The sequence below is a fragment of the Podarcis melisellensis genome, assembly GCF_964234715.1.
Source record: "Podarcis melisellensis genome assembly, chromosome: 2".
Lineage (NCBI taxonomy): Eukaryota > Metazoa > Chordata > Lepidosauria > Squamata > Lacertidae > Podarcis > Podarcis melisellensis.
This window is the reverse complement of record NC_138529.1, coordinates 43,230,705-43,253,797: the sequence shown is the minus strand read 5'-3', so window position 1 is coordinate 43,253,797 and position 23,093 is coordinate 43,230,705. Positions and strand designations below refer to the sequence as shown.

The 23,093-nt window shown below is 46.7% G+C and overlaps 2 protein-coding genes and 1 long non-coding RNA gene across 3 annotated transcripts in view; 1 reads left to right on the top strand and 2 right to left on the bottom strand.

Moving 5' to 3' along the window:
• Window positions 1-293: 293 nt before the first annotated feature.
• PRDX2 (peroxiredoxin 2) lies at window positions 294-10,301 on the top strand. The gene is made up of 6 exons (XM_081899231.1): window positions 294-438; window positions 6,296-6,404; window positions 6,924-7,077; window positions 7,865-7,987; window positions 9,025-9,155; window positions 10,007-10,301. Exons 2-6 carry the CDS (start codon window positions 6,302-6,304, stop codon window positions 10,090-10,092), a joined length of 597 nt encoding a protein of 198 aa, XP_081755357.1. The 5' UTR covers window positions 294-438; window positions 6,296-6,301; the 3' UTR covers window positions 10,093-10,301.
• A 2,925-nt stretch (window positions 10,302-13,226) lies between these two features.
• Window positions 13,227-23,093, bottom strand: part of LOC309363133 — a 48,143-nt gene continuing 38,276 nt past the window's right edge. The window contains exon 3 of the long non-coding RNA XR_014165257.1: window positions 13,227-13,879. This is a non-coding gene — a long non-coding RNA (uncharacterized lncRNA). The remainder of the gene's footprint in view (window positions 13,880-23,093) is intronic.
• JUNB (JunB proto-oncogene, AP-1 transcription factor subunit) lies at window positions 20,829-22,964 on the bottom strand. Its single transcript, XM_081903539.1, is given in 3 exon segments — window positions 20,829-22,405; window positions 22,810-22,833; window positions 22,836-22,964. Coding segments are annotated over 3 exon segments (1,044 nt in total). The 5' UTR covers window positions 22,950-22,964; the 3' UTR covers window positions 20,829-21,499.

Below are 23,093 nucleotides of genomic sequence, written 5' to 3'. Positions count from 1 at the left end.
ACAAACATCCAGCAAGGGGTGATAAAAAGATTGACCTGTTGAACGTCTGCCTGCCGTGCAGTTGTTAAACAAAAAACAGGACCAGAGAAAGAAAGCCAGCAAGCGCCCTTTAGTGGAGTTGTTCGCCGCATTGCAATCAGAATCGCATTTTGGAGCGGAATGTCTTTGGTTCCCAATTCAATTCCCTTTTTCTGAGTCCAAAGGGAGAAAAAGGGGGGAGGGGTAGCCGGGGTGGGGGTGACCCGCGCGCGCACATGTTCTCATTGTGAGTCGAATCCGGATTACACCGCCCCCTCCTGCACCTTTGCCCCGCCCTCTCCCAGCACGCTGCACATAAAACCCGGCAGCCGCTGCGGCTTGTTCTGCTGGTGTCACGCCTCCTCCTCGCTTCGAGAAGCGCTCGGCTTAGCTTTGGGACGGCAGCGCGCGGACCAGGAGGTACGGAGGGAGCGAGGGGTGGGCGCCTCGAGGGCATTTCTGGAGCTTTTGCAGTGCTTGTGCATGGAGGCAAATGCGGGCGCGTTGCTCGGGGTTTGCAATTCGAGCCTGGCGAGGCCTGCTATGGGGTGGGGGCCTGCAGCGCTTTCTCTCTCCTCCAGCCTAGCAGGTTCGAAGGGTCGTCATTTTCTGGGGTGTATATGTGGAGGCGAAGGGCTTCTGGAAGGTTTCGAGGCTTGCAATCCGTGCATCTCCTCGTGTCTTCCAAAGGCGTGATTTTGGGGAGGGGGGCACCTGCATTGGAATAAAGTGGGCTGGAAGCTGCGCTGCTCCCCGGTTCTCCTCTGGTCCTTTTTCCCCAAAGCGGAGAGGAGGCGGTGTGAATGCTGCCCATTGTGTCCTCGGCAAGCGAGTCATAGGGATCTCCTTTGTGTTCTGAGCGGTACAGGGAGGGGGCTGGAAGCAGGGCGGGCTGCCTTGCATTGTCACTGGAATTCAACTCCAGGGGTCGATCTTGGCTTCCCCCGCCCCCAACCCTGGAAAGCGGTGAGGCTTTCCAGTCTCTTCTCAGCTTGCATAGCGCTCCTAGCCTTGCTCGGGGTCTACTCGAGTGAAAATTCGTGAAATGGAGCTAGTGACTAAGTGCTCTTGCCTTAAAAATTGGGTCATGGAAACTGCTTTTTAAACAGGCCTTTAGTATGAATAGAAGAGGTGACGACAGTGCAATAAGTTTAAGCTCTAATTCTTACTAGAGGGGGGAACTAGACAAATAGAGTAAGATCTGTGCGCTTTGGTTTCAAGTAGTGTATATAGCAGGGGGAAGATGTAATGTTTGCAGAACTTGCACAGAAGTAAACCTACAATGTAGTGCTTCTGGGATGTTCTCACCTGTGCGGAGGTAACAGTGCCTCTAAATTCCAGTTGGTTACCATTTTAAGCATTCATTCTGTAAACCAAAAAATGTCCAGGTTAATAAAGTCCCTCCTAAAATGTATTGGGCTTTTTATTTGGTCCTAAAATTCAGTTAAAACACTGGAAGATAAGCAACAGACAGTTTTAAAAATGGTTTTGTTAAGGTTTGGGTAAATAAAAAGGTTTTAAGCATGATTATGAAATAATAGATTGTTGGAGCATGCCTTACCTAAAGTGTAATGAATGCCACCATTTTTGCCATTTTTGGTTGTTCTATTGTCCTAGCTAACGTTAATATATGTGGTAAAGAAGTCACACACAAGCAAAGACTGACCAAGAGAAGCAAATCAAAGTGGGCTTTTGACATGCTGCATATGGCTTTATGCTGGGATATTTTATCACCAAACAGGCACCTGTATTCAGCTTGGGGTGGAAAAATACCTCCCCCAACTGTCAGTTTTTTGTTTAAGAATTAAAGAATCAAATATATGGTAATATAAGCCCCACACAACTTTTAGCCGCTTTCTTCAGTTTTTGCTTGAACCATAATCTTCTCCTGTCACATGTCTTTTGGACATTCCATCATCCCAAATTACTTTGGAAGTCAGCCTGGTGTAGAAAACTATCCCAGCTGCCTGCACCAGTAGCAACAGATCCTTATTAAGCAAACAATGGCTTGGCATTGTCCTTGTACACAACACCACTCATTCTAAGCCAAAGACACTAATCACCAAATTCAAGGCTGGGTACCCATACTGTAACATCTCATGCTTGGCCCAGGAAACTCTGATAAAGCCTTTTAGCTTCTGCAAAAACTCTTGTTTTGTCTTGCTGCCGCCACCACATGCTGGACCTCTGGAGCTGGAGTAAGACAAGACTGTAGCAGAGATCACATTTCTAGGGCTCAAACTTGCCTGGGTAGTGTAACTTTTTTTCATATGTGGTGGACATGTAAAAAGTTAAAGAATATTGGGAAATGATTTATATTAAGTTGAAAAGATTCCCAAAAAACATATTAAGTTGAAAATATTCCCAAAAAGACCAGAGGCCTTTCTGTCAGGAATAGTTCAGACTGAAGTTCCCAGGTGCCAGAAAAAATGATTTATGTATGCAACAATGGCTGCTTGAGTTTTGTTAGCTCAAAGATGGAAAGTGAGGGAGGTCCCAAGTAAGGAGGACTGGCAACTTAAGATGATAGAATTTGCAGAACTAGCAGGTTTAACATATAGAATGAGAGCAAATAGAGCATCTATTTAAAGAGGAGTAGAAAATATTTGCTGAGTACAGTGGTACCTCGGTTTAAGAACAGCCCTGTTTACGAACTATTCAGTTTATGAACTCCGCAAAACCGGAAGTAGTGTCCTGGTTTGCGAACTTTACCTTGGTCTAAGAACGGAAGCCTGGGACGCGGGTGGCGCTGTGGGTTAAAGCCTCAGCGCCTAGGGCTTGCCGATTGAAAGGTCGGCGGTTCGAATCCCCGCGGCGGGGTGCGCTCCCGCTGCTCGGTCCCAGCGCCTGCCAACCTAGCAGTTCGAAAGCACCCTCGGGTGCAAGTAGATAAATAGGGACCGCTTTCTAGCGGGAAGGTAAACGGTGTTTCCGTGTGCAGCTCTGGCTCGCCAGAGCAGCGATGTCACGCTGGCCATGTGACCCGGAAGTGTCTTCGGACAGCGCTGGCCCCTGGCCTCTTGAGTGAGATGGGCGCACAACCCCAGAGTCTGGCAAGACTGGCCCGTACGGGCAGGGGTACCTTTACCTTTACCTTACTAAGAACGGAAGCCAAAGGTGGAAAGGCACCGGCGGCGGGGGGAGGCCTCATTAGGGAAAGCACGCCTTGGTTTAAGAACAGACCTCCGGAACGGATTAAGTTCATAAACCGAGGTACCATTGTATCTGGAAAATAACTGTACAGCTGAATACACTGGCAGCATTAAGATAAATTGAGCAGTGTGATTAATATTTGAATGATGTAAATTGGAGAATGACTAAAATGGTTACAGTAAAATAGGCAGGAATGATAGACAAGTAAAATGAACCATGGAAGGAGAAGGAGGGAAGTCATTGGATATATGGTACTATGTAAAATGCTTATTTTGAGACATATAACTGGAAAAGTTAATAAAAACTATTCAAAACAAAACAGACTTGTCTGGTAGTGAAGGCAGAGAGCCTTCTCAGTAGTGGCTCCCACCCTGTGGAATGCCCTTCCATCAGATGTCAAGGAAATAAGTATCTGACTTTTAGAAGATATCTCAAGGGAGCCCCTGTATAGGGAAGTTTTTAATGTTTAATGCCTTATTGTGTTTTTAAATACTTTGTTGGGAGCCACACAGAGTGACTGGGACAACCCAGTCAGATGGGTGGCATATAAATAATAAAATATTATTATTATTCAGGGTTTGGTTCATCACTAAAGTTGGTGCTGTCAGTATTGGGGTTGATGGAGGAAAGTATCTAGTCATTGATTTTGGCTTGCCCAAGCAGACTTTTTTTCTCCTTTCTGGTTCATTATAAGCAGTGTGCATCTCAAAGCCTTCATTGCAGTAACCCATGAGTGACCGTTCCATTCTCCTCTGTCACATACCCCCAGAGCAATGGCAGATGTATGCACTAGTTTAAAATGCACTGTGTTCTGCTGGCTTCACTCCAGAAACTAGCAATCCATGTTTGTGATGTCAGGGGCAGCAGACCATCATCACATAATTATTCACTGTCGTTAACCATAGCCTGCTCACGTTTGCCAAAGCATATTGTAATAGGGCTATCTTCCTGAACATGGAGCTTACTGGTAAGTGTCCCACCCAACCGCTACCAGCTCCTTATCAGGAAGGTATTATGTTACCCAGTTTGTGTTTGGGACACACTTCTGGAAGGGAAGTATTTGTCAGCTAGAGCTGCTGTAGGGCCCATCGGCTACCAAGTGGAACATGGTGGGTGAGAGTCATGGGCTAACGTAGCAGATGCATCTCTCCCCCACCTCATATCTCCAGCAACAGATGGAACCAGCTTTTCTGTGCTCGACCAGGCCCTGGCAGATGCCTCAGTATCTGAAGAGCCTTTCAATGGATGAACATTACTTTAATGGCTCTGTTCAGACACCATGATAAACTCAGGGCTTGGGAACTTGTGACTCCAGTGTTTCCCATCATCCCCTGAGTATTGGTTGTGTTGGGTGACATTTATCTTTCTGAAGTCAGAATACCAATTGTGGCCTTTTTGAAGATTCAGCAGTTGGCTTTATTAAATTGTGCAGAAGGAGTAAGTAGCCAAGCAGGCTCTGGCAGGAACAATATGAAGCTGGAATAGTAAGATGCAAACATCCCATCTCCTCTCTGCCATGCATTCAGCATAATAAAAGGGCACTTGTCTTCTGATGAATTTGAATTGTAAACTACTTTGGGAGCCAGTCTTGGCTGGCAAGTGGGATATAAGTATGTTCAGCTTCACCTTCTATTGGTTGCAGAGACAGCACCAAGAATATATTGATCTGACCCAAATTAAAGTGCTAGGAGAATGAGCTATTTATCTGCTCCTGAAGCCTTTGCCCGTTCTTTCTCTGCTAGAGCTGGTTTTAGATAGTTTTCCACAGTGGTGGTGGCAGCTAGCTTCTACCTGAACCAGAGAGAACTACTTAATTAAGTACTACTTACTTAATTAATAGATTAGTGCCTATCCTTATCTGTCACCATTGTAGTTATGAATGGCAGAGACTTAATCTCCTGGTTATGTTTGTTGTCAAGTATCTGTTGCGTTTGCTTCCAGATTTGGCCTTTCATAACCTAGTATTAAACTTCGTGTTCATACATGCAGCTTCTTGAAAGGAACTCAGGTTTGATTTTATACATGCTACATCTAAATCCCAGGGTTGTTTTCTTGATGCCAAAAAGCAGCCGGAGCTTTGAAGTAGTTATGAAATATTGAGACTTTGCTTATGTAAAAAGGAGCCAAACCCAAATGGGCAAGGTTTAACATGAAGGGGTGTAATGGGGCAAATTCTTTATAAAGAGAGCCTCTTATGGGATGGGGGTGGAGACAGGGCTGGCCCCACACAGGAGGCAAGGTGAAGCAGCCACCTTGGGTGGTGGAAGCCCCTGAGGGGGTGCCTTGGTGTGTGCCCCACTGGCAGAGAATCAGAGCTGATTTCCAGCAGGATTTTTGCCAGAACCTGCTGCTGCTTCATGCTGCAGCCTAGGGATGCTTTGGCGGCAGCGGCAGGGGGGGAGCACTTCCTACTTAGCCTCAAGCAACACAATGGGATGCCCCGTCCCTGGTTGGAGAGGAGGAGGCACATCAGACCTCCAAATCACCTAAAAATTATACACACACACAACTGCTAGAGCCAAGCAATAAGAAGCAGTGCTCAAAAGTACTGTACACAGCACACTACCACCTCATGTTTTTATGTAATGGATTAGTGAAACTGCTTGTTGAGCTCCAAGGCAAATAGTGCACATGGTAACTGAAATGCATTGAAGGTGGTAAAATTTCAATTAGCCAGAAAGTTGTCTGGGAGCACTTGCTCACGCCTAGCTAAAATGGAATGAGGCTAATAAAAATATCCTGCTGAACCAAGAGGCCGCTGACTCAAACCCTCTGCAGTCTTCCTCAAAGGAATGAGGGTGCAAGACTCCCTGATCTTGCATACCTCAGGGATTGCCTTGCGTCACCCTCCACAGTTGTAATCCTTTACAACTCATGTGACTGGGGCTCTGTACAGCACTATGCAGAATTGGAAGAGGCTTCTTGTTTCCTCTGAAGTGCATCTTAATTGTTTGGGCACTACAAAAGTTGGGCTTGACGTTGGGGAAGAGAGCTGCCTTGTTTACAATCCTTCAGAAGGTAAGAAAATGCCTCTCCTGGGATATGTACTCAGTAGCAGACCTCTTGGTTGAAAGCGACTCAACTTGGTCGTCTACCTAAGCCTTTACACTGTTTGATATTTCAGAAAGAAATGGCTTCTGGTAAAGCTCATATTGGTAAGCCAGTTCCAGACTTCAAGGCCACAGCAGTGGTGGATGGAGCCATTAAGGAAATAAAGTTGTCGGACTACAAAGGTAAGAGAGAGTACCACTTTCAGTTGTTTAAACAACATCTTCAGTCAGTCTTAATGTTGCAAGGTGCCTTGAGCTCATGAATATGCAGGACATAAATACCCTAATTAAAGAGTTTCCCAGACCCACCTTGATAAGAGAGGCTGGGTATGGATCACTTAAGAACTATTTTCCTGCTATGCAGCATTGGAGCACATAAGCGCCAAGAAAGAGGATCTTGCATTATCCGTCTGTTTATCAAGAGGTAATCAGTCTCCAGGCACTGAATCAGATTGCTGTGGGGATCATGGTGTGTAGTGCAAATACTATATTTTGTTAGCAGGTGCAGATAATGGACCTTGGGTTTGCCATATCCCAAAGGAAGGATGAATGTTATCGTGGTCAAGGCATGACATTTGTTTTGAGTACATTGTGCTGGTGCCTTCAGGTGTTGTCTCCTTCCCTAAACTTCAGATAGTAGCCAAGCAAGGTTTCTGGCTCAAAGTATTCTGCTTCTGATGGGCTTTCTCCCTCTCTACACAGGCAAATATGTGGTTCTCTTCTTCTACCCCCTGGATTTCACCTTCGTCTGTCCCACAGAGATCATAGCTTTCAGTGACCGAGTTGAGGAGTTCCGCAAGATCAACTGTGAGGTTATTGCTGCCTCGGTTGACTCTCAGTTCACCCATTTGGCCTGGTGAGTCTCCTGGTGTTCAAGATCTAGCGCAATGTTTCCGTCCGTGCTATAAAGCAAATACTGTGAAGGGTTATGGTTATGTTATTGTTTCTTAAGGCTGGCTTAGCTGAAGGAAACTGAGCGACAGAAATAACAGCACATCCCTATTTTGTATGTTGCTTAGTAAGAGGGTTAGAATTGAAACATCATTAAGAATGTTCTAGGGATCTGACACTGGGAGGGAGCCAAGCAGAAGTTAACTGACAGAAGGGTGTAGAGGGTCCCCACCAGCCTTATCTAGCCAAACCTAGCTGCTGTTAGTTTTATCAGCCACCTCAGTAGACTAACTGCAGTTGTGTTCAGAGTTGATTTGAGCTCGTAAATGGGTGTAAAGAGCATTTCACTCTTCTGTGGGTCAGAGGATCCGACTTGTATCTAATTGGAGAATATTTCCAGTTTGTCTTCAGAATTAGGTTTCTGATGAGGAAGAAGATGCTTGCCCAGTTTTTAGACCCAGCTTTGGTCTGGGAGCCCCATGTCAAGTTTGGAACAAAAAGCTAGGGGCAATCTGTCCCATGTGAAATATTTGATTCAACCATTTCTAAATAGTAAATGGCTAGAGTAGTAGTCTGCAGACGTTCAAGATGGAAGGGTGGGAGATATGAGGCCCTCCAGTTGTTGGACTCCCAACTCCCATCAGCCCTTGCCCAACATAGCCAATGATTAGGTTTGAGGTGGGCATTGGTTCATAGGTTCTCTATCTTTGCTCTAAATGATATTGCAGATGTTAATGGCTATTTCCCTGCAGGATCAATACAGCAAGAAAGGAAGGGGGCTTGGGATCTGCAAATATTCCTCTTGTGGCAGACATCAACCACAATATTTGCAAGGACTATGGAGTGCTCAAGGAGGAGGATGGCATTGCATACAGGTATGGAGATCTTGAGGTCTAACCTTAATTCTGGATGACAGTTCAAAGGGCTGTGGCTGGTGGCATCCTGGCAAATGCCAGTCCTCTTGCGTTCACTAGCAAAGCCTCAACATGGCTGACTCAAGTACCACTTAGCTCCTCTTTCCAGTGCTGCAACACAGGGATAGCTAACCCGGGAGTCTCCAGGTGTTACTGAACTAGAGCTGCCAGCTGCAGCCAGCATGGCCAATGGTCAGGAATGATGGAAGCTGCAAAATTCAGCAGCATCTGGAGAACAACAGATTAGTCCCTCCTGCTCTTAAATCCTGTGATCTGTTGAAGAGGTTAGTAATCCCTGATGCTGCTGGACTGTTCAATCCTCTATTCATCAGCTTGGTCCCACCCATCAAGTCCATGTACGTAATCCAAATGGTAATAACCTGGCTGGAATATAAAAAGCTATTAACACTAGCTAGGTCCTAGAATCCTGGTCCTTGGAAGTATGGACTTGGACTTCAGAGAATTAGTAGCTGTAGCTGTAACTTATTTGAGTCTGTCTCTGCTTTTGCCCCAACCTCTTTTAGTTGATCTCTCAGTAAGGTTTCTGCATAGGCATAGATTCAGAATTCCCCCACTCTTAACTTTGACCCTGGTACTACTGATAAAGGCAGTAAAAGCGCCACATAGATTCCAGAAGGTTCCAATACTGGGTAGAATTCCCCGTGTCTGCTCTTGTCCTGTCTCTCTAAGGCTGCAAACGCACCATACCTTTTAAAGCGCCTTCTCCAAAGAACCCAGGCAATTGTAGCTTGCCCCTCACCGAACTACAGTTCCTTGTACCATTATACTAGAGTTCCCAGGATTCTTTGGGGGAAGGCATGTGCTTTAAATGCATCTTAGGCTTGAATGCATACAAGCTTGAATCCTCTTTTTTAAAAATAATAATAATAATAATAATAATAATAATTATTATTATTATTATTATTTTATTAATAATAATAATAATAATAAATGCTCTTAATTGCCCTTCTTTCTCCCCCCTGCCCACAACTATCCAGAGGCCTGTTCATAATTGATGACAAAGGCATCCTTCGTCAGATCACAGTGAATGACCTACCTGTGGGGCGTTCTGTGGATGAGACACTTCGCCTGGTACAGGCTTTCCAGTTCACAGACCAGCATGGTGAAGGTAAGGGGTGGGGATTGGGATAATAGAGCTAACACAGAAGGGGGAGGTCAGTATTGCTTTAGAAATTGTGGCTGTTACCTCTTCATGGGGCAAGTAAGGGCCTCTCTCTGCCCATGGACAGTGCATAACAGCTTCCCAAACACCTTTGTAGCAAATGGTATCATATATGAAGTTGGCATGATGTACTGCTAGCAACATTTCTTAGAGCCTTCCATAGCGCAACCTTATGCAACTCTTAATAATGGAAGAGCCCTGCTGGTTCAGTCCATTCGCCCATCTAGTCCAGCATCCTGTTCCCACAGTGGCCAAACCAGATGCCCATGGGAAGCCTGCAAGTACACTCTTCACTTGTGAGTCCCAGAAAGTGGTATGTGGAGATATACTACCTCCAGCATAGCCATTGTGGCTATTAGCCAGTGACAGCTGTCCTCCTGAACATATGCAAACACACTAGTCTCCTGTTATGGACCATGAAACCCCAAAAGGAGCATATTGGGATGGGAAAGGCTGTGGCATTTTGCCCCTCTCCAGTGCTGCTTTGATTTTTTTTTAAAAGGAAAAGGGTGTGGGTATTCACAATGAAGTTGTTACACTAAGTGCCACATTTTTAACATTTGGAAGAAAATGGTACTGCATACCCTTGAGTATCCCCAGAAAAAAGGCACCGCTCCAATCTAGATTGTGCTTGTTGATGGAGTAAGTTCTGACTTTTTAATATGCGATGTCTCCAAAGCTTCCTTCTACTGCTTCTGGGGGTACCTTGTTGCCCTAAGCTTGCTCCATGTGGACCTATGTGCTTTGAGTGCTGTTTGACATATTCTAACCCCACACTTCTGTACATTTTGCTACAGTGTGCCCAGCTGGCTGGCAACCTGGCGGTGACACCATCAAGCCCACAGTGAAGGACAGCAAGGCCTTCTTCGCCAAGCAGCAGTAGAGGTGTCTTGCTGAACAAATCTGGCCTAATGTGAAGGGATTATTCATACTGAATCTTTCCCGTTGAGATCTCTAGAAGTAACTCTCTGGGGAGAGCTGGGCTACGAAAGCCTCTCCCATGAGTAGTAGTTCATAGAAGTAGCTTGAATGTAATTTTTTGAGTAGGGCATCTTTATGTTCATGCTTCAATAAAAGTGGAGATTAAAATAAGCTTGGTGGTGATGTCTGGTGCTGCTGAAGGTCATTCGGAACGAGCAAATGACAAGGAGAATCAAAAGTGGAGAATGTGATCCTGGACTTGCTCCTCGGATGCAAAGAGAAGAGTTATTTCCCGCCTTTGGAAGGATATACTTTTACTAAATGGGTTTGCATTGGGGTATAATTACTATGCCCACCCTTTGGTTTTATGTGCAAAGTAAGAACTCCCCAGTCCCTGTAGAGGTAACATGCCATGGACACCTTGAAGTTAAGAGATGTAGACATGGTGTTATAAATGGCTTTTCCAAGGAAACAGGAAAGCAAGCATGCAGTTCTAGTATGTCCATGCTGTCAGTGAGTATATAAAAGCCTGAGATCAAGCACTTTTGAAACTTAGGTCCTTGGCTGGGACCTTTTTCCGAAGGCAAGCTGAGATTTGATACAGCTGTTGCATGAAGTAAGGTTCTGATGACATTCAAAGCAATAAGCATTAGCTTGCTGTAGGTTTTTCGTAGCTGGAATGAAAAGCAGGGAGTATCAAAGGCCTGATGTGAGCTGGAATTATGTAGGCTTTAGATAGCTAGGAACAGAATCTCCTAGGTATTAGCTGAGACCTTTTGCAAGGAATGCAGTGGCCTTCCTAAGAAGCTGAACAAACCTCTGGCATAACAAAGTAGCTTCAACAAAGTGTCCTTCCTGGATCAGCACTTGGTTCCTGAATCAGGATTATGGATTTGCTCAGGATTATGGATTTGCTCTGATGACAGGTTGAATGGATAAAATCTTGCGGCAGAAGAAAAAGGACTGATTAGCAAGTATAATCAGGATCATTATCTTCCTATATTGTAGTGATATCAAGGCCTAAACAAAACAATCCCCCCCACCTCCTTCACACTGCTAATTTTGTGCTTCTGAAGAGTTAGTCCTAAAGCACCTAGAGAATTCCAGGGTTACAGTGGTGAAGCTGGTTATGCAGATTGCATGAGTGACACTAGTCTCAAGAAATACGATTCATTCACATATTTACACCTGAATTTAGATAGAGGGCGTCCCAATCTTCCAGCATGGTCATCTCAAGGGGGCTTGTTCCCCACAGCAGTGCAGCACTGGAGTCCAAGGCATCTCCAGCAGCTTCCCGCCAGCTCGCCAAAATGGTTCTGCCTCTTTCTCATTCCAAGCCACCTCCAAAGGCCACAAACTTTTCCTGTGCCATCGCACTGAGTTACCCTGGCAGCCTTCCTCTCAATGGATGTCATTTAGGTTGAAGAATTAAAACAGACCTGGCTGTTGGGTGCAATGGACGCTGCTAGTTCTCAATCACTCTGAGATCTTAATTTCTCTTAAAGCCCATAATGGGCAGTTTTATCACCAAACAATTTTGCAACAGGAGATGTTGCAAAGGTGTTTGTGGAAAATGTTTGCACGCCGCATTGGAATAGTGATGGTTGTTGGGTTGCTCCAGACTGCCTGTTCATAATTTTCCATCTATTGTCCTCCAAATGTTTTTGCCCCCCTCTCCACATCAAGCCTGACTACCAGTAATTCTGGCTGGGGTGATGGTATTGGGAGTCCAGCATCATTTGAAGAGCCCCACGTTTCTTATCCCTCACATAAGATGCTGGCTGCACTTTGAGGGTTATATGGAAATTGTTGTTCTTGTATCAGAGGCATCGCTGCCTATGTAGGCACTGGTAAGTTTAGACTTCAGACGGCAGTTTCCAGGCTTAATTTGTGGGACAGCATTTGTTTCTAATACTGAACTGCCATACATCTGCCAGTAGAGGATGCTGTAACTTCATGGAACGCTCTGATTCCAACCATGTGAGTGCCCAAGGCTTGAATACAACACCGGAAGGCATGGCGTCCGACTGTGCTGAAAGATATTCCGCCACCGTTATCCAATTCTGTTTTCTGCTAGATTTCATATGAAAAGAAAAATAAATGCTTTATTATATTTTACGTATTCTGTAAGCCACCCAGGGTGGCTGGGACAACCCAGCCATATGGACGGGGCATAAATAATAAAACTTTAGACAGTGCTTTGTAATCTGTCTTCCCATGTGAGTATTAAGCACAAAAAGCAATCTCAAAACAATACCACAGACAGGGCTCTTTTGCACAGCAAGGTATAATTTATACCTTATAAGTATACCTCTGACTTCTGTCAAACTTCCTGCTACTCTTAACTAGCTGGGTGTGCTGTTTGCCGTTTAACTAGTGCTCTCCACTTTGTAATATTGAAACTGGCACCAAGAAGAACTTAATCTTCACGCTGTTGAAGCTGTTTCACCCTTGCCAGAGCATAAACCACAGGAATATTCATGTTTTAAGTGCCTGTTTTGAGATTAGGGTAGAAAAGATGCATTAGATACATGATGATACAACCCTTTGATATGCTATAATGTATTTGTTACCCAGCCCTGATTTAATTTTGGGTCCTTGGGTTTAAGAAAAATGTCACTTAGAGCATGACTGTAGCATAATCTGGACAGGAGCGTGTGAAATGAAGGAGTGTGCATCAGGAGAAATGATGAGCTACCATCCTCTGTGCAAACATGGTCTCTCTGTGGATTTTCTCCCCTCGAATGTGATGGTAGAACACAAAAATCTGAATATCCACAATACAGTGGTACCTCGGGTTACATATGCTTCAGGTTACAGACTCCACTAACCCAGAAATAGTGCTTCAGGTTAAGAACTTTGCTTCAGGATAAGAACAGAAATCGCGCTCCGGCGGTGCGGCAGCAGCAGGAGGCCCCATTAGCTAAAATGGTTCTTCAGGTTAAGAACAGACCTCTGGAACGAGGTTGAAGTACCACTATATGGGGGACTCTTACTGGCTGCTATATTTATTAACCCTACATCTCTTCCTTACTGTGAGTACTTTCCAAATTGTTAGGTGCCCTCCATCTAGTCTCACCTACACTTCCAACTCTCCATTGTTCTCTCAGTAAAGCAGGAGCAATTAATCATTTTATTATTTATGCCCCGTCCATATGACTGGGTTTTCCCAGCCACCCTGGGTGGCTTACAGAATACATAAAATATAATGAAGCATCAAACGTAAAGAAACTTGCTAATTATCAGTTGGACACATTCAAGCCAGGGAAAAACACTTGGGAAGAGGGCCAGGGGCTAAACAGAATAGCCTGGAGGCTGCATTGGGTCCCCCAACTTCAGTGGCTTCTTTGCTGCTCTAGGAGTTCAGGTAGGAGTCCTTCCTAGCCCTACCTGAAGACACCAGGGGTTAGGCTAGGGATTTTCAGAATGCAAAGCAGATGTGCCAAAACTGAGCCCACCCCTAAAATACTTGCATAGTCAGCACTGATGGTTTCTAATAAGAGGTATTGTCTTGCTGTCCTTGTGGCTTTTACTCTGTGTGGATATGGTTACCTGTTTTTGATCCACGAAGGAGAACAAGCTGGGTGCGGAAGAATGAATATGACTGCAGTTGTGTGGTTATGGTGTTGGACCTACCTAGGAGTGAGGAGACCAGAGTTCAACTCCCAACTCTGTCTTACTGTCGGAGGTATTTGCAGATGGGGAGAGTACTATTGCACTCAGGTCCTGCTTTCAGGCATCTGGCTGGCCTATGTGAGAGAGAGATGCTGGATTAGGTGGGCCAGTGACTGAATCCAGCAGATGGTTCTTATGTTTATGATGTTTGCTGGGTGGCCAGCCAGCCTCTCAGTCTATCTAACCTAGCTCACCTGGCGGCTGTAAGAATTAAATGGAGAGCTGGAGACTTGTGTATACCACCTTAAGCTCCTTGCAGGAAAGGTGAGATATAAATAAATCTGACAGAGGCAGAACACTATGAAGGATGAGTTGCCATAGTGAAGGCAGAAGTAGGCTAATGGTTGTGCCAGCAGAGAGCGCCACTGGGCGCCTCAGGAGCACCGAGGCTGTTTTAAACAGAAAGACGTAACAGCTCAGATATTTGCACTGCAGGACAAGGCTGAACAGCTCCCCTGGGTGAACCTGACACAGCTCTGCAAATTCTCAGACAGTCTTGGCGCATACTAGGTTCACCCAGGAGAGGGTTTGGTTTGCATACATCACTTCATTTGTATTATTGTGGATGGGGCTCGAAAAACAGCTCTCTTTCTCGTCCAAAACCTATGCATTGTACTCATCCTGGTTGGAACGGTTTTCTGCTTCACACATCCCACTGCTTAGGCTTTACAAGATAGCATGAATGTGCCCCTGCTGAAGCTAGAATGAGAAGTCACAACTCTTTCCTTCTCACACCCACCTACACAATGTGAAAGACTCTGAAACTTAGAGATGGTTTAGTGAAATTGCCACCCTCTAAACAGGCTACCCTATCCCTAAGAAAATGCCCAACAGTCTAAAATACTTATTGGAAGCCCTTAGAGGAGGAAAATTCATCATCTTTCTATGCAACTTTTTAACTTTCATTATTGAAAAGCCTTCCCTTTTGAATACCTCCCCCCCAACAAAACACAATGTATATTGTGCACGTACTTACTTGTGGTTTAAACCCAATGGTCACCTTATCTAATCCTTGGAGCACAGAGTGAATAATTGTCCACATGTATAACAGTTGAGATTTCTCCTTGCTGAATTTAATCTGCCTGCCTGATTTGTCAATTATTGGGTGGTTTGTTTTTAAAATGTTTTAGCTTATCCTTTGAATGCTATGTATTTCCTGCCAATTCTTTTATCATCTGCAAATTTGGCAAGCGTAACTGACCGCTCACTCATCCAAATAATTAATGAATATATTAAATGCTGGCTTCCAACCAAGCAAATGCTGATTTTACATTATTTTCTTCAGTCCTTATTCCAAAAGCCTTCTTAGGAGGATATAATGTTAAATAGCGGATTTGGAGAAAAGCCTTGGAAGTCCCTATTACCAACTGAGGTCTTGCTACTAAACTATCATATCAAAAACAGAAAATAAACTAGTGCTGTAGTTGTCTTTTACAAAGGCAAGTTGATTATGAAGTTTTCTCTTTAATCTTGTAAATGAATGGTTTTGTTTGTTCCAATATTCCCCCAAGTAAATAAATCAGATTCTATGCATCCTTGGATCTTTTTCAGTGGCTGTCTGGATACAGTTCAAGGAAGCTGCCGACCTTATAAAGCCCTTAATGCAGAGGTGGGGAAACATTTTCAGCTCAAGGCTCACACATCTTTTGGGTGGAGCAAAATATGCGACTCTTTTCTTTGTACAGTCCAGTCCCACAGTCAGGTCTCTACACTTGCATCTCTCTAGCCCAAGCAGACAAGAGACATTATCACCATTGAACGGCATTCCAACCAGCAAAAGAGATGAAGGTGTGGAGTGTGGCCAGGGGAGTATCCTAAGGGCCAGTTAGAGAGATCTAGAGGGCCACATTTGTCCCCCAAACATAAGGCTTCCTACCTCTACCTTAATGCCTTAGTCCAAGGGTAGTCAATGTGATGTTCTCCATATCGTAGAAGGGTCATCTAGTTCAACCCCATGTTGCTGGGCTGCAAGTCCCATCATCTCTGTTGGCCCTACTGGCTGGGGCTAATGGAACTTGGAGCCCACCAGCTTCTGGAGGTCACCTTGTTGGCTACCCCTGGCTTAGATGCTACATATATCAGAGGCTTCTTTCTCGTCAGTTTTGCCATGAAAGAGCACTTTCTTATATTGGGCATGAACAGGAAAGGAACACAGAGGCATTCAGAGTGGAATTCCTGTCCGGTAGAAGTCCGTGCCAGGAGGTTTTGCAAAAAAGTGGTCAAAACCTTCCTCTTTGAGCTGGACTGGCATTTGACAGCCAGGGGTCAAGGGTATTTATAACTAGCTGGGTTTTGAAAGGAAAAAAAAGTTATTTTTCACTGTTGTTACCTGCACTTAGCCCTTCCTGGAAAAGGGCAGGATAAATAATGCTGCAATAAATAAATTTTCTGAGACTATGCCAGTTTTCAGCAATTAGGATAGCTGGCTGTTCAGAGGTTTGCCCCACTAGCTCCTTCCGTAAATGCCACCAACATCAATTCAGATTGCCCAAGTGAACTGTTTTCCTAGCCTTTGGCCTTTCCCCATCCTTGTTTTTGTCAGCACTGAGTGTCTCATCACCATTTCCTTCTTGGTGAAGCAGAAATACATATTGAGCAATTCTGCCTTAAAAGCACAAACAAGCAACACTCCACCTTTCTTGTTTGGAGTTGAGCCACAAATCCACTGTACCTCCCTCTGTTGCTTTGGCTACTAGTATCGATCCACGCTTCTCCCCAACCTCATAACTATAGCTTGGTCTGTGCCCGTCCTTTTCTGATTTTCTCCCATTATATTTATGCTACACAGGTCCTGGCGTACCTGTTTTCCCTTCTCCTACAATTTCATCTTGCGATTTTAGACTGCTAAAACTTATCCTTAGAAAATTACTTTACCTTCACATCCCATTTCAACAAGCTGGATGTGAGCTGGAAGGTGACACAGCACCCTTCTACCCCTCCCCCTCTTTTGCCCAGAGGGATGACATGAGGCCAGAGTGCCTCTTGCTTCTTACACATGCCCTTCTGGGAGGCCTTCAGCTCTGGCATGCACTGTGGCCACATTCCATTCCGCGTCAGCTTCTCGTGCTTCCGGGGACATCAGGTTGTTGTTGATGATAACCCCAGGCTGGTTCTGCAAGGAACTTGCCCCACCCCCTGGATGACAGCAACAAGTCGTGTCATTCTCACTAAGCCCACGAGAAGGCAACGGGTAGAAAGAGGATGGTATGGAATACAATGAGTGTGGTAGTAGCTCTCTGGTTCCCAACTTTCCCTTTAATGCCATGCCATGCCACACACACACACACACACACACACACACACACAGTGGGACTGCACTCCCCTCCCATGTCTGGAAATAGAACCCAGGAAGCTTGAATGCTGCTCCCCATCACCCAGCTAGACATCTCGGCTCCCTGACTCACAGACCCATTTAGAGCTCCTTCCACCTGCTGTTTTCCTGGCTCCCTGTCCCTATCATCACTGGGCTCTGCCTTGGCTTCCTGATATGGGATGGGAGCTTATTGCCTGTATCCCAGTCTCATTCATCCCCAACTAAGCAAAAGTTAGATTATGAAATGAAAAAGTCTCCTTTTTCTCCCAGTCCCTGACTATTCACCTGTCTTAAAATACACCTGTCCCATTCCCGCAATGATACACCATCTGCAATGTTCCAGGGCAATTTATCACTTCTTTTTTAGGAACATGAGAAGTATAAAACTAAAACTGACCTTTTAATATTTTAAATGAAAGTATTTGAGATGCAACAACTGAAATGGACAGGGCAAATCTTTCTTCACGCCTTAATCCTTAATGCATGCAGCCATACGCCACAGCATCTGGACTTTTTCTTTTGCCAATGCATTTTACTAGTTTGCATAAAGAACTTGATTTCCCCACTTTAAGTGTCTCTTTCACTGAAATGCCTTTGAAGAAGCTACATGCAAAAATCAAGAATGCCAGCCAGCAATTCTACTTTCTTCACCAGACCCTTGATGATAATAGAAAAAAAATTCCCCTGTTCAAAACCCTTTTCTCTGTGCCACCTCTTATATTGCATCTCAGTCCACAGGGCTGATACAGAGATTCTGTTGGTCATTTGAGTTCAATTGTGACCATTTGCACATGGTCCCATTCTAATCCGAACACTCCCTTTCTTCCTTATAATCAACTCCTACTGACCAGGGCAGGGAATAAGGGCTCTCTATAGCCCACTTTCTTCTGAGTCACCTTGACCTTTTCAACTGTGGCTGAACAGTTGAGGGCCAGCATTCTTTGGAGAAAAAGTTGAATCCCACATCCTGCTCCCATGAGCTCCCTTGTTTGGCTTGCCTACAGTTTTACTCTCATTATGTCCAGTCTGAGGTATCCACTAGAACCCCAGCAAGGCCAGAACCCACATACAGAATGCTTGGAGTTTCACAGCCCACATAGTGACAGCTGTATTGTGAGCAGCTGGCAACAGCAGCAATGTTCAGTGGCCTGGGCCCTTCTACTGGCTCTTGCTTGGTAGGCCATCCTATTTTCTCCCTTATTCACACTCCTGTATGCCTGTATGCCATATCAGCTTGATGCCTCCAGGAGAAAAAGTCAAAACAAACACACAAGCTAACAAAATTGTTTTTTCTGTATCACAGATCTGGGGCAGCAAAAGATGTCAACAGACTCTTAATTTATCGACAGGTCCCTGGAACTCTAGAGCTCAAGGGAGGCAAACTATGGCTCCTGCTAAAAGACCCAGGGCCACTGCACTCTTGCCTCCCATGAAGAACATCATGGCGAGGAGACCAGCCTGGCCCCATCCACTGGCCTGCAAAGGAACAGCTGCTCTGTTGCTTGCTCTCCTCTTCCCTTCCCATTCCTTTTTCCTTTTGCATCATGATATTGTGAGTCTACAGGCAGGGACTGTGATATTCTTATAGATACACAAGCACACATATGCATAGTGCTTAGAAAAATCTTAAGCATTAGGATTTAATTAGTCAGAACAACTAAACCAAGTGAGAAAGAATTTTTCCATATTTTTAGAGTCACTAAAATAGTAGCTGCTTATAGATTAGGATTTCAATCCAAGCAACAGAACAGAGCGATAAAGAGACGACAGCAGCACTATGTTTGTTGGCTATGGGAGGTTATTGCTTGTAACTCAATTCTCCCTTCAATTTCCCCACAAATTAACATATATGCAAAGGGGAAAACCCTCTTAAAAACTCCCGAAAGAAAAAAAAAATGTTCATCCACACAGATTTTTATATCTGTCAGTATCACCTTAAAGACCCCAAATCTATGTTCTCTCAAGAATGGTGCAATTCATTAAGCACCCTCCTGTTACAGAAGCTGCATGCGGGACTAATTCAAATTCTGTTGGGGGAGGTTATTACGAGATTTGTTGTATTTTATCTAACAGCGTTCTTCATCTCCCCCCTTTACAGTTGTTTCCAGTGGGAAATCCCTTTTTTCAAATTAGGGTGGGGGACTTGGGGCTTTCCAGGTGTCGTTTGCCACTAACTCCCATCAGCTATAGACAGTGTGGCCAGTGGCCACAAATGATGGTAGTTGCAGTCCAGCAACAGTGCTGAAGTGACTTGCATTGGCATTGAGAAAGGGAAGCCTAAGTTGGTTCCCTATTCAGCTATGGGGCTCACTAGGCGGCCAGGGACAAGGCACTATCCAAGGCACTATCGCTCAGCTGCTTCAAACATTTCACAGGACTACTGTCCCGTGAAAGGAGAGGAAAAATCAGTTGTATAGCAGCAGCCGACAGTTGCTGTACATAAGCTTATCCATCCTTTGTACAAAACTCTAACAAAAGGAACCTTTGAAAAACAGGATAATAAATTATCCTTTCAACACCAGACAACGGGAACATGGAGGTGTTGAGGTTGGAAAACAAGCCAAAAAATAGTTTAATTGCGACTGGCAGAGCTCCGTCTGCAATAGTTTCAGTTACCGGCAGCGATAACCGTTGTGGGAAAGTTAACTTTTTTTTTTTTTAACCAAACCCCAGAGTCCTGTAACATGTTATGTGTCTCACATTCCCCCGCAGGACATGTGGGTTGCTCTCACGGGCCAACCCCGTCCGACCTCGGCCCGCTGGGTTTTGCGGATCTGCTGCACCCTGGGACATTCCCAGCCCCAAAGCATCACCCCCTTCCTTCTTTGGCTGGAAATCGACACCGTCCAAGGCCCTTTGCCTGGTAACGTGGGCGGGGGTTCCCGGAATGGAGCCCTACCAGAAACGCGTCACTAGGCAGAAACTGACCATATATGGCCATCTTCCTCTGCGTCAGCGCGAAAAGCCCCCTCCTTTTTACCCCGGAGGCTCCGCCCACTGGAGCTGAAGTCAGAACTTGTGAGATCAAGGAAATGAAGCTCGGCGTGTGGGAGGCCGCCCCTCGGGGCTTTTGGGCGCACGCCCTCCCCTTCCCGTCCCTCGCTATAGGGAAAGGGAAAGAGGCTCAAGCTGGTTTTCTGAGCACCAGCGCTTTCGCATCAAGGCTCCGAGTCTGACATCAAAGGAAAGTGGGGCGCGGCGAGGGAGGGGAGGGAGAACAGTCCCCCAAACCCGGGAAATGACGTGAAGCGGAGAGGGGAACAAGGCACAACAGTAGCGCAGCACATTCAAAAGGCCTAGATCCGATTGGTTAGGGAAAACATCGGAGGGGGAAGAGGGAGGGAGGAGGGGGGGGGGTCGCAGTTAGAGACAACAGAGATGACGTGCCTAAATTATCGTAGGTTTATAGGGAAATAACCCAGTAAGGAGTTAAAGACACCCGCAGGGAAGGCGAAGGGCCAGCTACTGGTAGAAGGGCTGTTAGGTTTGGTTACATCTTGGCAACAACTTTCCTCTCCCATCCCTCTAAACTTTAACTTCAAGAAAAGAAGAGCAAGCGAGTTAAAACTGCCCCTAAAGAAACTGAGAGGCTGTTAAAAAAAACAACAGCTACAAATAAAAGTCTGATTTTTCCGATATAACCCCCCCAAACAACTTGTACAATAATCTCTAGGAGAGGAGACAGCAGATTAAGAGGCACACAACGGAAATTAGTTAGAACATGTTTACTTAAATAGCTTCAATAAAAAGTCAAAAACACAAATACAATCTTTTGAAGAAAAAAAAAACTGAATTTGAGGACTCAAAAGAAATTAAGAGCACAAGTAGTAAACAATCCTCTCCCGCTCCCCTTTCCCCCAGTGACCCCTTTTGTCCGTACAGTGGCCTCCTGGGAGGGAGAGAGGTGCTGAGGTTTCATCCCTTCCCTGCCATCCTCTGTTCTGGTCCCTTTTGTTTCAATTATAAATTAAGCGATCATCTCCTTTTTCTACTGGCACAAGGAAGAGATCAGAAGGCCAGTTTCTGGCTCTGTCCAGAGTACCTCCAGTTCCACTGCACCAGCCAGCGACGCAGCAGAAGGGGTGGAAAAAAGGCTTTTGTTTTTTCTTTTAAATACACTCACGCACGAAATCACTCTCACATACAGATATATATATAAAAAACCTCTTACACACACTCAGCACAGACCGGAGTTCTGGATCCACCAGACTGAGAGTCACAGACATAACAACTTGGAAAACAGGACTTCAGGAACAGAAGAGTTGGGAACTGGGCTCGTCAGTCCGGTTCCGTGTAAACTTTTGCATTACAAGTCCCCTCTTTCTCTTCTCCCCACCCCACCCGCCAAAAAGGTCTTTGAGACGGCAGGGATCGCCGCCCATCAGAAGGACTGTTGCATCTTGGCCGTCAAGAGGAGCTGGCAGCCGTTGTTCACGTGGTTCATGACTTTCTGCTTGAGCTGCGCTACCTGGTCCCGCAGCGCGCTGGCCGTGTTGGACAGTCCCGCGTTCTCGCTCTTCAAGGTCTTCACCTTGTCCTCCAGCCGAGCGATGCGCTCCAGCTTCCTCTTCCTGCACTTGGTGGCGGCCAGGCGGTTGCGCAGCCGCTTCCGCTCCACCTTGATGCGCTCCTGATCTTCCATGTTGATGGGCGACACGGGCGGGCTCTGCATATCCGGCACCGTCTGGGGCTCCTCTTTGAAGCCTCGCGAAGGGTGCGGCAAGGCCAGGCCGTGCGGCTGCGGCATGTAGCTGAGGTTGGCGCTGGGGTAGCTGGACGTGGTGCTCAGCGTGGCCGAGGGGTTGTAGCTGGTCAGGTTGGTGTAGACGGGAGGCGGCTCCTGCGGGAGGGAGGCCGCGTAGCCGCTGCTGGCCGACGAGGCCGCCGCCGCCGCTGCTGCCGCCGCCGCCACCGCTCCGATGGAGACATTGGGCGGCGGCATGTGGTTCATCTTGTGCAGGTCGTCCAGCGCCTTGACGAAGCCGTCGGCGAAGCCTTCCTGCTCCTCGGTGGCCCCGCGCGGGTAGTAGTACTGGCCCGGCGGCGTCGGGGTGGTGGTGATCACCCCGTTGCTGTTCTGGACGATCAGGCGCTCCAACTCCGGGGCGGCTAGTTTGAGCGACGAGCTCCCGGTGTCGGCCTGTTGCTGCGGCGGCAGCGAGCCCGGGAAGTACCCGGCGGGACCGTCCTCGGGGGCGCGGAGGTGGTGCGGCAGCTGGGACTTCAGGCCGCGGAAGGGCTCCGCGGACAGGTTCAGAGCCATGCCCGACTTCAGCGTCTTGTAGTCCTGCCCGTAGCCGGAGAGAAAGGAGTCAGGGTAGAAAGGCTGCTCCATCTTCGTGCACATCAGCCGCGCGCTGGGAAGGGGTCGCGAACCCGGGCTGGGACCGTCCGGGATGGAGCCTTCTCCCTAGCTGCCTCTGCCTAGGGGGCGCCGCGGGTCGAGTCTCTCGCTCCCCGAAACGAGGGCAGCAGCGCGCTTCCTTCCGCCTCCCTCCCTGAGCTTCACTTCCAGATTTCGGAGAGACACTCACAAGGAAGGAAGGGAGCTCGTCTTTCCGGCGGCTTCTCCAACCACCCGCCCTGACTAAGCTCGGCTAGCGGGGATGGTTCACGCGTTGTCTGTCCCCCACCAGAAGGCGCGCCGGCTTCGAGCCCTCCCCGAGAAGCAAAAAGGAGCAGGTACCGTACCGGCGAAGGGAGTGAGAGAGAGAGAGCCTCCAGCGCGCGCTTGCGATTGCAGGTTTGCGAGTTATCTCAGCTGCAGCGTGCGCTTCCCGGAGCCTTTTATTGCGGGCAGGCGCTCGGCAGCGGCGGAAGCGAGCCGCCATTGGCTGAGGAGCCCAGAGCGCCTCCGCCCACCGCGGCGCACGCGAAGGGGGAACTGAGCTCATTGCTCGGCAGCTCGTGCTCCAGTAAACAGCCCCGGGGAGGGGGGAGTTGTAAAGGCGCCCGCGTCAGAGGCTGGGCGGGAG

Bases quoted from the DNA above. Each gene is read 5' to 3' on its own strand.
- PRDX2 (XM_081899231.1), top strand. From the start codon at position 6,302: ATGGCTTCTGGTAAAGCTCATATTGGTAAGCCAGTTCCAGACTTCAAG. The intron at 6,405-6,923 runs GTAAGAGAGAGT...CTCTCTACACAG, and splicing joins AAAGTTGTCGGACTACAAAG to GCAAATATGTGGTTCTCTTC. The intron at 7,988-9,024 runs GTATGGAGATCT...ACAACTATCCAG, and splicing joins GAGGATGGCATTGCATACAG to AGGCCTGTTCATAATTGATG.